General features: G+C 42.8%; 1 protein-coding gene across 3 annotated transcripts in view; it reads left to right on the top strand.

The window, feature by feature from the left end:
* The window catches only part of NDRG3 (NDRG family member 3), a 58,864-nt gene extending 43,900 nt beyond the window's left edge, over positions 1–14,964 (top strand). For 2 of the 3 annotated variants that reach the window (XM_057529248.1, XM_007193173.3), the window contains 8 exons: positions 3,475–3,578; positions 4,695–4,760; positions 4,881–4,932; positions 8,398–8,445; positions 10,906–10,941; positions 11,026–11,077; positions 12,273–12,311; positions 13,387–14,964. In XM_057529248.1, coding sequence (XP_057385231.1) covers positions 3,475–3,578; positions 4,695–4,760; positions 4,881–4,932; positions 8,398–8,445; positions 10,906–10,941; positions 11,026–11,077; positions 12,273–12,311; positions 13,387–13,568 — 579 coding nt within the window. In that variant the 3' untranslated portion in view covers positions 13,569–14,964. The remainder of the gene's footprint in view (positions 1–3,474; positions 3,579–4,694; positions 4,761–4,880; positions 4,933–8,397; positions 8,446–10,905; positions 10,942–11,025; positions 11,078–12,272; positions 12,312–13,386) is intronic. The other variant, XM_057529249.1, reaches the window with a different exon arrangement.
* The last annotated feature ends 178 nt before the right edge of the window (positions 14,965–15,142 follow it).

The raw sequence follows: 15,142 nt of genomic DNA, 5'->3' as shown, positions 1-15,142 counted from the left end.
TCCTGAAGACAAAGGATGCATGGTTTTGACTGCAGACCTTAAAAACCAGTTCACAGAATTTACAAAATTCCATGCTAAGTGCTCTGGGAGAGACAAATGTATATAAGATATGGCCCTTCTTCTCCAGGAGCTCACTCTGTGGAGAGATGAGATGTACAGAAATACTGCTATAGCACATGTAAAACAGAATAAGTAATAAGAACTATTGATACCTTTCATTGAACATCTACAGATTTCAGACAGACGTGTTATGTACATTAAACAATTCAATCTAATAATCTCATAATGGGAATTGTATTATTCCCACTTTACAGGTGAAGAATGAATTGTTTATTACAAGGCCAGCAGCTAATAACATATCAAGGGAGATTTGAAGCCACGTGTGTCTAACTCTGAAGCTTTCCTCTTTCTGCCATGTCAGGGTATCTTAGGAGAGGCCCCGTTAGGGACCTAGAGGAATTCAAAGGCAGGAGAGGATCAAGGAAGGCTTCAAGGTGGAGGCATCCCAGCTGGGCCTTGAAGGATGGATAAAATTCAACATTTTAGATTTTGGGGGGAAGGGGATCATTCCAGGAAGGGGGAATAGTTTGCTCAAAAGCCAAAGAGGAAGGAATTATAAGATGCATTTGGGGGTTTTAAATAACCTGGTGGGAGACTTAGTGTAGGATACCTGCGGGAGGTTGATTAGCCAAAACATCGCCTGACCTGGAAGAATGAGGCCCTGAGGTGTTTGCATTGGAATAGGGGAAAGCTAAGAAGAGAATTTTAATGATTTTTGCAAAGTAAGAACATCCTCACAATATATATATAATGTGTGTTTAATTAAAAATGTGTGAGGTCACAGTGGGTTGTCACAAGGCTGAAGAGTTCATTTAAAATTTAAGCAAGCAAACACATGTATATGGAATCTAAAAAAAAAAAAAAAAATGGTGCTAATGAACCTAGGGGCAGGACAGGAATAAAGACGCAGAGGTAGAGAATGGACTTGAGGACACGGGGAGGGGAAAGGGTAAGCTGGGACGAAGTGAGAGAGTGGCATGGACATATATACACTACCAAATGTAAAATAGATAGCTAGTGGGAAGCAGCTGCATAGCACAGGGAGATCAGCTCGCTGCTTTGTGACCACCTAGAGGGGTGGGATAGGGAGGGTGGGAGGGAGGGAGATGCAAGAGGTAGGGGATATGGGGATATATGTATATGTATAGCTGATTCACTTTGTTATACAGCAGAAACTAGCACACCATTGTAAAGCAATTATACTCCAATAAAGATGTTAAATAAAAAATGAAAATAAAAATAAATAAAATTTAAGCAAGCAAATGCTTGTATTGCTCTTATTGCTTTGAAATGAAAGCAAATAAGTTTTCTAAACGTTAATAATCTCATCTTCTCTAATAAGAAAACAACCCCACAGTGATATCCCCTTTCTTATCTACCAAATTAGCAAAAGTCGAAAAGTGATCGTTTGTAGTAGCAAGCATGCGGGAAAGCAGGTAGTATAAGTAAACGGGATGGCTCCATAGGTCCTGATAAGGAACGACGACCTCTGCCCCACTTTTAAGTGGAAAAGCACAGTGTAGAACGGTGCGTGTAGCAGACTGCACTTTGTGTTTTAAAAAAATGTGAGTGGGGGGGTGCAATTTATACGCAACAGCTTTTCCTGAGAAGTTCCATTAGCACTTAAGCCAGTTTTACCCATTTTATACCAGTATCATTCCTTCTCTTTTTTTTTTTTTTAAACTTATTTATTTATTTATTTTTGGCTGCATTTGTTCTTCACCGCTGCAGATGGGCTTTCTTTAGTTGCGTTGAGCAGGGGCCACTCTTGGTTGTGGTGCGCAGGCTTCTCATCGCGGTGGCCTCTCTTGCTGCGGAGCACGGGCCCCAGGCTCGCAGGCTGCAGTAGCTGTGGCGCACGGGCTTATTAGTTGCTCCGCCGCATGTGGGATCTTCCCAGACCAGGGCTCAAACCCGTGTCCTCTGTATTGGCAGACGGATTCCCATCCACTGTGCCACCAGGGAAGCCCCCCTTCTCTTTTTTTTAATCTCAAACTTTGCTGCTCAAGTTCCCCTTCAGACTTTCAAAGGGGAGCTGGATAGGTCATTTCATCTCTAATTGCCATGTGGTTCATTTGTTGTTCACTTTTCTTAGTATCTTCAGCATTTATCACATTTCCTTGGAATGGCTCCAGTGCCCTTTAGTTTCAGGTAGCCTCTGATCCAGTTGGTAAGTTTCCTACTGTATTCTTGGCTCACTTTACCTATATAGTAGTGAGTATGCAAATACACGTTCTCCTTATCTCTGTTTCTCTACAAGGCTTGCTGGTGGTGACCTTTACACACTGCTTTAGATTTACTGACTCTCACTATCCCTGATACATTTCTTTCCTCCAGTGTAAACATTTTCCGTTCTGCTTAAAACTATTTACTGGAGGTTGTGTGTGTGTGTGTGTATACATATATGTACATATATGCTTATGTACACAAAAACCTAGCAACTCGTTCTGGTGGCCTCCAAGAAGACCAGCAAGATAAGGACCACTGGACAGTGGGTAGTGGGGAGGGAGATTCTCTTTTTACTGATAGACCGTTTTGTTTCTCTTGAATTTTATACAGGGAATATAGCCAATATTTTATAATAACTTTAAATGGAATATAATCTATAAAAATTTTGAATCACTGTGTGATACAACTGAAACTAATATAATATTATAAATCAATCCTACCTCAACACAAAAAAATAGTATTGGTAATAAGAGTAAATAAATGATAACTTGACTTAATAAAATATTATAAATGGAAATGTAATATATAATTCTACAATGTATATTATTAAATGATAGTATATAAATAGATATTATACCCATTATATTGATGAAGATACAGATAAGCTAATTATGTATGCAGATTTATGGCTAATAAGAGAAATGTTACTTTCCACTTACTTTATACTTTACAGTCCATATAACTTCTCTTATTTAATTTTTAAAACAGCCCTGGCAGGTAGCTAGTTGTTATCTTTATTTTACAGACACTATCTATTTTTATGAGAATGGCAGAACATGAATAAGACACAAATAAGGAAACTAGGCTTCCGAATGGTAAGGTAACCTAAGTTTCACATCTAGTACTTGAATCCAAGTTTAGTGTAGTTTCCTCTGTGCTGCAGGGAAGGGTATTCAGAGCATATCCCCAAGTTTTTGTGCTTGATTTGGAGTTGATTACCGACCTTTTCCATCATAGATTCTTTGTTGCCCTCATTCAACACAGAATATGGCACTGAACCAGTGTGATGCAAATAAAAAAGAAGCCATTCAGCCTACCAGTACATAAGTAGGCCCCCCCAGGCTCTGCCCCATCTTCCATCATGGGCAGGGAGCTTTGGCTTTGGGCATTGAGAATGCAAACCAAACAAGATAGACTTGTACTGTAGCTCAGAAGTTCACCTGTGTCTTCTTTTCATTGTTCTAGGAAGAGTTGCAGGCCAACCTGGACCTGATTCAAACCTACAGACTGCATATTGCCCAAGATATCAACCAAGAAAACCTACAGCTCTTCCTGGGTTCCTATAATGGGTACAGTTGTTTCTGTTCCTTCACTTAAACGCAGACTAGGTCTAAGAAGATAACGGATATTTAAGAGAGAAGGAGAAGAGGAAATAAACTACTTCTTCCAGTGTTGTGTGATGGGATTGCTTTCGTACTTTTCACCACAGTAGAAGGGGAAGGGCTTTCAGACAGAAATGAAGACAGCTTTCAAGAGCAGTGCATGAACTGAAGGCTGTTTCAGGCATGTGCAACTACCAGTTGTACTTTTAAGATGTTTTGAGACTAGAAGTACCTAAAGTTATGTACACACACAAAACACACAAATTGAGGTGGCACAGAAAGATGCATGTAGAGGAGGCAAAGAATAGAAGTCTTGGGCCCCAATTCAGTCTCTCTGCTGGTGTCCTGTCATCACGCAGAAGTGACACACGGAGAGAAGCTTAATTCTTATCTTGGGACCAGCTTCTCCAAGGTGAAAATGTTAGCTTCTTCTAGCTTTCTGGGTACATGGAAAAAGATTGAGAAAACGGGTCAGCTGTAACTTACCCAGAGTCACACAGCCGGTCAGGAGCAAAGCCAGGTTTTGAACCCAGTCTCTCTAGCTCCTTCCTCCGTGTAACAGAGCCTCCTTATTTTTTGTTGAAATCAGAAAGGTTATTAAGTACTGCACTAAACTGTTAGTTACCAGGAAAATGTTCCCCCAGAAAAGTTCCCCTTGGACCTCCATGGCGGTCCAGTGGTTAAGATTCTGTGCTCCCAATGCAGGGGGCATGGGTTGGATCCCTGGTCGGGGAAGATCCTGCATGCCACGTGGTGTGGCCAAAAAAAAAAAGAAAAAAGTTCCCCTTAAATTATTCCTATAAACTAGTTGGAAAATTGAACACTTAAGACTTGAGGATTTCAACAGCATTGCTATTGAGTTTTGAAGTTGCCTCCTTTTAGCATCCTGCAGAGTCCCTTTTTCCTGCTCTGTACCACTCAGGATGCCACTGAACAAAGTGCACAAGGGCCCCTTCCCTCATCTATGTGAAAGAAAGATAGTTTTCAGATTTCTTGATACATTTTGGTTTTCACAACCAGGAAGTAACCTGAGTTGCCATGATTTTACCTGAAAAGTGCATTGATTCCTTTGTGTTTCTCTAGACGCAGAGACCTGGAGATCGAAAGACCCATTCTGGGACAAAATGATGACAAATCAAAGACATTAAAGTAAGTCCCTCAGTCTCCGCCACTACATTGCTCAACATCTTTGCCTTTCATAGACAGAGTCATTTTCAGTGGAGTATATGTGCTGCTTGCTGAGCGTCCTCTTGTTTTCCCTTTCCCCAGGTGTTCTACTTTATTGGTGGTAGGTGACAATTCACCTGCAGTTGAGGCTGTGGTAAGTATGTCCTGATGTTGTGAAGATGAATAAGATGAAATGCAATAAATTGTGTGTAACACACTGCTGACGCACTAGAAACAGTTGGTAGGTACTAGTTTTTGTGATTTTTCATTACACAGACCAGGGTTTGCACTTTGTTACCCAGTTTGGAGGCAGAATTCCTCGTTGATCACTAGGTTTCATCAGAAGGGATCAGGACTGCCCTTGACTGCTTTGGGTGGTGGAGCTCGCTCTGTGGCAAGCAGTACAGGTAAAGGCCACTGGCTTATCGTCAGACTTCTGACAGCCTTGGCCTTCTGCAGCCACCACAGATATAGAAGGCTGCTGGGAGCCTGTATACTTTCCTCAGGCACGTAGCACACTGGCAAAAAAAATGTGTGCTCATTGTAGAAAATTGGTAAATAGGAGGACAGGAGGAGAAGTCATGATCCCATTACTCAAAGACAAGCCATTATGTTTTTCTTTACAATAGATGGGATGATATTAGCTATACAGTGTTTTGGGACCTCATGACTTAGCACTGTTGAGAACATTTTTCCATACTATAAAGTCAGTATGTCTGTATAGTATTCAGTCTTATAAATATACCCTTGTTTATGTAACCTCATTCTCCTGTTGATTATTTCTGATTTTGCACCATTAATAATGTTGCTGTTGAACATCCTTATAGAATCTTTGCCTGAATCTTTGATCATTTCCCTGGGATGAGATGGAAATAATGTGTCAAAAATCATAAACCTCTGTAAGGTTTTTAATACATTTTGCCAGATTCCTTTCCAGAAAAGACATAACAGTGTGTTGCCACTGCCTATGTATGAGAGTGCCTGTTTCACAGCATGCTGTTCAGCATTGGACTTTTAAATTTCATTAGTAGTTAATTTGATTAAAAATGATATCCCACTGTTTTAATTTGCACTTCTATAATTACAGATGAAGCTGACAGTTTTTGATAAGTCTGTTATCACTTGCTTGTCTTTCCCACAGCATATATAACTTAAGTATCTGCATGAAATTATCTGGTTTTCTTTGGCCTACTTCACTTGCACCCTATTTAGAGCAAAACATTAGGAAGTAAAGCTTTTAGAAAGGGAATCTAATAATTAATCAGAGATGCAGACATAGATGAGAAGGTTGGTGGGCAGGGGGAGTGTTGGTAGGGTGAGATAGATGTGACAATAGAATATATTCACACTTCCCTGAATTACCCTGTAAAACATTCCGTGTCTAGTGTAAAATACATAGTGTGGCTTGAGCACAGAGGCAAATAACTCTCAACTCAAAAAAAAAAAAAAAAAATCCCCAAAGGTAATAAAGTTACAGTGATGATCTCATCAAGAAGGAGTTTTGTAAAGGTCAGTCTTTTTTTGGCTAAAAAGGTAGAGATACATGCTACAAAATATCTATAAAAAACATTTTTTCATAAACATGTGTTTATGAAAATAGTATCGTTTATAGAAAATACCCTTAATCAGAATTCTCTAATAATGCTGAGTTGCCTTTTGGAAATTACATGGACTTAAAGCAGCATTACCAATTATTTTTCAAGATTGTGTAAGCTGGCCAATACAGATAAGATCTTTTTCTCTTTCTGATTTCCACACCTTCAGTGTTTATAGGAGAAGAACTTCAGGAACCCCATCTGTACCACAAACTAGATGCTCTTCTAGACACATTCAAAACCAGCTCCCCTGCCAGAGCCTTTTATCCCATAAGTTGGTAGGGATTAAAGGGCTATATCCATGCATGGAAGAGCAGGAAGAAACTCCACAAATTCTGGCCACTGTTGCTAGCTATTCTTGCTCACATATTCATTCCGCATCATTTTTTGAGCATCTCCTATTCTCTCGATGCTGTTGAGAACACAAAAATGAATAAGACGGAGTCTCTGCGCCTGGAGCTGGGGAGAGAGTAGACATGTCAAAAACCAACTGTTGTTCTTGGCCTACCAGAAACTGAGACTTCTTATAAAGTTACAGAAATTACAAAGTGATGAACCAAGAAAAGCATGCTTTATTATATTAAATACAGACTTGGGAGTTCATTCTTCCAGAAAATATTTATTGTATATCTACTGTGTTCTCAGCACTGTGCCTGGCAGTTAGGGATCCGGTTTTTACATTCTGCCCTTTAGAGCACCTTCTATAGTAAGTAAACGGGTACATTTGTTTGTCACTGCCTGCGCTGTCATTTGTATAGAGCAAAAACCTTGATTTGGTGATTCTGGCTTTTAGATCATCCTGTGCTTTTAGAAGAGTTTTGAATACCTACCCATCAGCAATCCCCAGAGTAAACGTTCAGCTGGGTTACTGGTTCTTGCCTAGGTAATTTTAATAACTCCCTAACTGGCTCGCTGCCTCTGCAGTCTGTCATACAGGCCACTGCTGGTTATTTTACTAAAACAACTCACATCCTGTCACCCCAGAAACCCTCTGTGGCTTTTTGCCTTCCACAGTCAGTTCAAGTCTTTCCAACCTCTCCCCACGGTGCATCCTCATGCCATGCTTGTCTCTGTAACCCCACACATGCCCTGCACGCTCACTTCGCATCCCCTGAGTCTTTGCTTATGCTTTCCCCCTGACTCTAGAAGCCTTCAAATGCCCACCCCTTCTTACTCTAGCTATAGAAATTCTACTCACTCTTCTATTCTCACTCAGCTCAGAAGTGAAATTTTCAAGTGATCTCATTCTGCCTCATATTACATTTCCACCCCACTAGATTCCATGCTCTTAGCGCAGTGTATTATATGTGTGCTTGGGCAAGCATGTGTAAAGAAGAGATCCAGTTAATCAAGTTAACCATAAAACATTGTTGAACCTGGAGATTATCTCCCCAGAATATTTTCTTTGAGGTCCCTGCCTTTGTGGATACAAAGGTATGAGATACCATACATGTAAATATACAAGGTTGTAATTCTTAATTGTGATGGCTACAGTGAGAGAAAAACCGTAGAGAGTTCAACTTTACATGGGATAGCCAAAGATCTTGAGGCAGAAGAGAATCAGGGTGTAAGGAATGGCAGACCCACTACCTCCAGGGCACGGGAAAGGGGTGAGAAATGGGCAGGGGAGGGGTATAAGGGCCAGTCATAAGGGCCAGTTGTGCTGGGAAATCATCAAGACCCCAGCAGGTGAGGGCCACAGTCCAGTTCACTTTTTAAATTAGGTAACTTGTCCCCATGTTATGTAGCGAGTAGGAGGAATTAGATTCAACATGTAGTCCTTTAAAGACTCTACTTGTAACGGATTCAGAAAATGAACTTTGCCAGATTTTTAGATCTACTAAGAAATATAAGATATAAAGTACTTCATATAAATATGTCTCCCACTTTTGTATTTTGGTAATTTGGCTGATTCAGCCATCTCCAAATGAGCCATTGATCTTGGAAGATCATTCTCATGCCAAGCTATTTCTTATTTTTCTAGCAGTTCATAAAATTCTCTCTCTCTCTCTCTTTTTTTTAAGGTTGAATGCAATTCTCGGCTGAATCCTGTAAATACAACTTTGCTAAAGGTAATGTGTCTTCTTCCCTCATTGCCAACCATTAGTGAGTAAATTATACATGGTTCAGATTACTTTATTTCTGGAATAGATGCCCAGAAAGAAGGAAAGCTTCTCTTTCTCTCTCTGATTCTCTCACTCTCTTAAAAAAAATTTCTTTTCCTGAATATATTCTCATTGTAGAAAATTGGAAAATAGGAAAAAAATGGAAATATAAAAAAGAATAAAATAAAAATTACCCTAATCCTGCCACCCAAAGGTAACCTTCTGGTAAAAATATCGGTCTTTTTCCTATACATTTTTACATCATTAAGATCATAGGCTGTTTATAGCCCTGTGTCTGTTTTCCTCAACTTTTTGACATATAAACATCTTCCCGTGTCATTAAAAACGTCATAAGCATTATTTAATATTGTTGTGGGAAATTAGACAATGAATGGAAATTCTTTATGTGCTAAATCCCCTTGTATGGATAAGGGAAGCTTCCAATAACATTCTCATGATAAGGGTAGATGCATTTTTTCTTTCTCTTAGGGCAAATAGAGAGTAACTCTTGTACTAAATTTCTAGGCTTAATATCAAGCTTCTCCCCATTTTGATTGTATCCCAGGCTCACATTTTCTGGAGCCTCTAGTGACATATTTAAGGGCCTGACCTCCTGGTTTGAATTTGGATTACAGTAGATTTAAGTACTGATCTTATGTTTCTGACTGTTACTTTCTCAGCCTGAAAGACCTCTGCTTTCTTCCCTTTCTCTTTGAAGTGAGATTAAAAGGGAAGTGCTGTCACCAGAAGCAGCCCATAGTTCCTGGAAATATAACATGAGGTTAATGCTCTGAGGTGACAAAACTCAAGAGTGTTCTGGGGTCCAGGTGATTGATGAACTAGTCTAAAATATGATTTTTTTTTTTTTAAAGCATGTGGTTTCAAATTAGCTTTCATTTCATGTTTGAATCAGTTTTCCAAAAGCGCAAAACAACTTTACAGTAGCCATAGATATGCTTATTTCTGGGCAAAAATGCCCATCTACAACAGCATGATGGAACTGATTCTCTGTTTGATAGGTATCAAGCTTGGAAACAGTCTTTCCCAGTATTCTCTCTGCATACGGGAACTGTTTTACAGTTCTAATCAGACTTTGACTCCTAACCTTCGTGAAAATACAGCCTGGGCCAGTTAGGTCTATTTTATACTTATTCAGGTTAAATATTTGTTCCTGATCTTACACGTAGAATTTTCAGGGAACTGACTGTTCCTTATTAACCTCAAATTCCTGTGTCTCACGTGGCAATCCCATCTGCTGAATAACAGTCCACCCTCAAAGAAAGTTTTCATGTTAGTGAAGGGAGACCATGAGGTTCATGTCTCTTTTTTAAAAAACGCCAGTCAGCCTGAATAGGCTACTATCTGAGTGTGGAATGCATAACAGCTGGAAGGAGGAGGGTGGCCTTATGGTTGGCCATCATGCCCTAGAAGCAGTGTTCTCTGCGGATTGGCAGAATATACATCACCTGGCTTGTTAGAAATGCAAGTTCTTGAGACCCGCTCCAAACCTATTAAATAAGAATCTCTAGGGACTTCCCTGGTGGTCCAGCGGTTAGGACTCTGTGCTCCCAATGCAGGGCGGCCAGGTTTGATCCCTGGTCAGGGAACTAGATCCCGCATGCCGCAACTAAAAGATCCCACATGCTGCAGCTAAAGAACCCGCACGCCACAACTAAAGACCCTGCATGCCACAACTAAAGATCCTGCACGGGGCAATGAAGATCCCATGTGTTGCAAAATAAATAAATAAATATTAAAAAAAAAAAAAGAATCTCTAGGGCAGGAACTCAAGAATCTGAGTTTTAACAAGTCCTCCTGGTAATTCCAGTGCATGCTAATAAAACCCCACTCTAGAAATCTTTGCACAGGTGAGAATAACCAACTGTAAAGATTTATGAAGTGAGAGACAGCCTTACCAAATCCAACTATGAAATGAAAGTGGCTGACCAAGTAGGTTGGCTGAATTCAGCCTCAGTGCCTGATTGGAGACATTCCCTTAGTCACGAAGTGAAGACAATGTAGAGTTGAGAGGGAACCTTAAAAGTGTGGTGCCCTGAGGAGTTAGGATCACACTGTTTGAGGACTCTGAAAGTAACATTCTCCAGGTGGAGGCAGAACCACGGTCGAAGGTAGTGGTTAACTTCACTATCACCCGAATGGAAAATTCCCGACACGGGCCTGAAAGTTAGGCCCTGCACTACTGATTAATAAATGTTGAATAATCTTTCAAAATTACATCCAAGGTTATTGCTAGGATTTAAGTCTTTGTGTAAGAGTGCATTGAGGAGATGGACACTTGGATGTAGTTAAACATTAAGTTAAGGAACCTAAAATTTGATCCTGTCCTGTTTGAAAGGACCCATGGATGTTCAGAGCATTTCCCTTAAGTGTAAGTCTCAGCTGACTTACATATTTTTCCTCTTCTAGATGGCAGACTGTGGTGGACTACCCCAAGTAGTTCAGGTAAGGAGATTTTTTTAAAAGCACCCATTTGACTCCAGCTCTCTGACTGTGCAAAGATTAATGCCTTCTTATTTTGTCCCCTAGCCCGGGAAGCTCACCGAGGCCTTCAAGTACTTTTTGCAGGGAATGGGCTACAGTGAGTAGTACACAACTTTCTATTCTACCAAAGATTTATTGATAATGGGGTCATTTTGGCATCTGATGAGTACTCAATTCTCAGGGCATAACCTCTGTGCTAGCCAGCCTGAAATCAAGTAGAAACCAAACTGTTCATAGAACATTCATCTGTGCATATATATATAAAGATGAGCTAATGCTTATTAAGCACTTACTTTGTGCCAGGCATTCTATATTCTTAACCTTGAGAGGTAAGTTCTGTTATTAGTCCCATTTTATAGAAGAGGAAACTGAGGCTCAAAGAAGCTAAGCACCTTTCCCAGGGTAACAATTCAGCTGCAGAGCCATGATTCAAACCCTGGCAGTCTGACTCCAGAGCCCACATTTTCAACCACTGAAGCTTAGCCAGACCAAGCTATGAATCTGAAGTTGTTATTTGCATCTGAACTCAGCTGGTTAATGACTCCTGGACTAGAGAAACAAAATGGAGCCTCCAGAAGAAAAGGAGTTAAATCAGTTAAGTCTGCTCCACCACAGGAGATGAACTTGCAGAGTGTTGTAGAGTGAATCCAAGGATGTGTCCATATCATGTGCCACTGTCCTGGTCTCTTGTATTGTGAGACCCCTGAGCTTTCTCATTTGTCACAGAATATCCACACTTGCTCCTTTCTTGGAGTTATAAAAAGGAAAACTCTTCTACCCAGGTACAGAGCTCTTTATCCAGTAGGGTGATTTTTCTCCTGTCTTTGGTATCAATGTGATTAATGACGATTGGGCAGCTGCTCTGGGCAGCAGCTGGGCCCCTGGGTACAGCCCTGTACCTGGCAGGCAGCTCGTGTGTGTCTCGTCTAGAGTGGCTGTGTCATCCCCGTCTGTGAGCCACTACCAACCGAGCCCACACCCATATCCCTCTGGGAGGAGCAGAAGTCCCTCTCCTTTCCTAGGAAGCAGCTGATCTTCCAGCTGTTGGATCCATTTCCGATCCAAACAGGTTGGCTCTTTATAGCGGAGGAGAAAACCTTTGACTAGTTGAGAGAAGTAACATCTGAGATGTTATTGAAGCATCAGTTGGCCTCACCTCCTTTCTGGGGCCTTAAAATAAAACTTCACCCCTGGCTTAGAGCATTCTGTCAGTGTCTGCTGGGCAGCCGAGGTTGCCGCTCGGCACGGTCGGGTCACTAACGTGCCTTTTCCTGTGTCCGTCCTGCTTCCAGTCCCGTACGTGCAGCTCAGTCACCTGAGCACCGAGTCAGGTACCATCCTCTACGCTGGCCCTGCCCCTGCCTCCCAGCCATGCTCTCCTGGCTGCATTGGCTGCCCGCAGCATGTCCGTGGTTTTCCTGTGCAGTGAGAGCCCGATAGAACGTGGCTCGTCGTGCCCTGAGAGAGTTAGCCTGCAGGTCCCGCCCTGGTCCCCCAGGAGTAAAGGAGCGGGTTGTAACAGCCAGGGTCACAGCAGCAGCTGAAACTTTATGTAGGCAGGGCCCCTCCTCCACCACCACCTACTGACTGATCCTTGAGTTAACCCCCAGACACTGGATTCTCAATTAGGAGCGTCAGAGCCTGTGCCCGGAGAACTGCAGGTGATGGCATCTTCGGACCCCAGCACTGAAATGGCAGCTGGGGGAGTGGCTCGTGTCTCAGAAAGATAGGCAGGGGGGTGTGCCAGGTAAGGCCCTTTCCTGGCCAAGCTGGAAGGACCTCCCAGCCAGAGCAGTGGCAGTGGGCAGGAGTCTGAGTTAAACAGCCACCTCCGGTGCTCTTCCTCACAGGCAGCCTGTACCTCACCCCCTGCGCAGGGACCAGCTCCAGGCCTGCCTGCCCTCCCTACACCTCATCTTCCTACGTGTCTCCTCCCCAGGTAGCAAGGGTCGCCTGTGGACACGGATGGTAGTCTTGTTGTATCGGGCTTGCACTGTGTTTGTGAAACACCTTCATACTTGTGTGGTGTGGTTTGTCTTTCTTTGGTTTAGTCTTGCATGTACTGCAGGTTTTGGTTACCTGCTTGGGTTCCCAAAGCCTCCTTCCTCATCACTTTATGAATGGCATGGGCATAGCTAAGAGGCTACACTCTGGACTTAGGTTTCCCCTCGTTCTGCTGTGGACCAGAATCAGCTGAGATTCCAACCAGAACCAGAGGCTTAAAGCAGCCTTGCCTATAGCCCCTCACCTAGAGCCAGTAATGCAAAGTGGGGATGGCTATGTCTTGTCCTGGTGTCACCTTAAATGGGTTGGGAAAGCTAAAATGTAAAGCTTTTGGTGAAACTTCTCGATTAGCTGAGTTGAACCAGGGCTCCTTCCTATAGTCCTCTTGGTTCTTTCTTACAGTCCCATCTGCCAGCATGACCCGGCTCGCCCGATCACGAACCCACTCCACCTCAAGTAGCATCGGCTCTGGAGAAAGTGCCTTCAGCCGATCTGTCACCAGCAATCAGTCAGACGGAACTCAAGAATCCTCTGAGTCTCCTGATGTCCTGGACAGACACCAGACCATGGAGGTGTCCTGCTGAGCAGATGCTCCTCCCCTGGACCATGCAAGTCCGTCCTCCTTCCGACAGCCACTCCGTAATATAACACTTCATCCAGCAAACTGGCATCTATCTTTAAGTCTTGCATGGGCACTGACTCTCTCTTTCTGGTATCCTGGATTAATCATCCTCTCTGCCTGCCCACCCCCCTTTTTGTATGTACCAAGAACCACTTCCATGCCATTACTGTAGCATTCCAACATCTTCAGCTGATCCGATCTCCATATCTTCTCTTGCCACCTTTTCCCTGTGCTTTCCCAACTATGTAGCTAAGATTGTTTGATCCTGATGTATGTGTGTGAGCACGCGTGTCTGTGTTTGTGTGTGCATAGTTCTGTGATTTTAGACAGGCTTTCTTGTAGAGCTTCTGCAAAAAACAAAAAAAAAGGGACTCTTTTTTTGCATTTTCAGTGGTGTTTTTAGGGGAAATATGCAGAACAGGTTTCTAGGTTGGGTAGGCCATTGCATTCTCTTTCGCTTCCATATTGGTCAAGAACTGCAAAGTGACTTCAGGAGAGAGCAGTTCTGAGGAACGTGGAAGATCATAATTCCTGTTTGGATTGTTGACTGCGACCAACAGAAGGGAGCCTGTTACGTAGAGACGCAGGCCGGGTGGCCGGCCACTTCTCCTCTCCAAATGAATTCACGCATACTGTCCTGTGAACAGAAGGGGGGGATGTGTTCTCTCAGAAGCCCGTGAATGATGAGCTTCTGATGCAACGTGGAGTTTTTCCCAGGGAGTCAGTGTGGCTTAGTCACTGGACTTTTTTAGCACAGGAAGGGGAAAACGAAATTCCAGGCCTCTGCTCTGTCAGAACAAAACTGAGTCTCTGCAGTGTCTGATACCACATGCCAGACGTCTGCAGGAAGCGCCTCCCAGGAGGGACACTCTCCATCCCTCAACTGCCCCAGAAGGGAGGGGTATAGCCTGAAAATTATGTAAATGATGAGGCAATGGCTGGGCAGAGAGCAACAGTATAGACTTGATTTCAGCAGACTTAATGGAAGCTAAATGAAATTCAGATAGAACCCATGTCTCAGAAAGTTATTCCTGTGAACTCCCTTTTGTAGGAGGGAAGGGGCCAATCTGTAAGGGCAGCCTGTCCGGGTAGAATTTTGTTCAATCCGCTGCTATGTGAGGGGGTCACAGCCACCCAGCGAGTATCACCAGGAGGAGGGTGAAAGCAACTGCCACCCAGTAAGGGCCCAGCTTTGAGGGCATTGAGATATTACATAGAGAAGGGTTACACAGTTCTGATCTTAGGAAGGCGCTTTTCAGATGTAGCGTTTGCTTTCTGCTGAGGTACGGAATGCGTTACTCTGTCAGAGTACAACTTTTTACGGATGATGAAATAAAGCTGTATACGTCTCATTGTTACCCGGTGGCTGGTGTGACTTCTCTCAAGCCACTTCCTGGGGCTCAGGGGGGTACCGAGTGACTGTGTGTGGGCTCCGTGCTGGGCATACTCACATACCTGATGCTTATCCACCCAGCAACACTGTCCATTTAAAGTGAGGAAACCAAGACCCAGGATAAATAATTTGCCCGAGGTCAT

The sequence above is a fragment of the Balaenoptera acutorostrata genome, chromosome 15, assembly GCF_949987535.1.
Source record: "Balaenoptera acutorostrata chromosome 15, mBalAcu1.1, whole genome shotgun sequence".
NCBI classification, from domain to species: domain Eukaryota; kingdom Metazoa; phylum Chordata; class Mammalia; order Artiodactyla; family Balaenopteridae; genus Balaenoptera; species Balaenoptera acutorostrata.
Note: the sequence above shows the minus strand (reverse complement) of the source record. Positions and strands in the feature narration are given on the sequence as shown.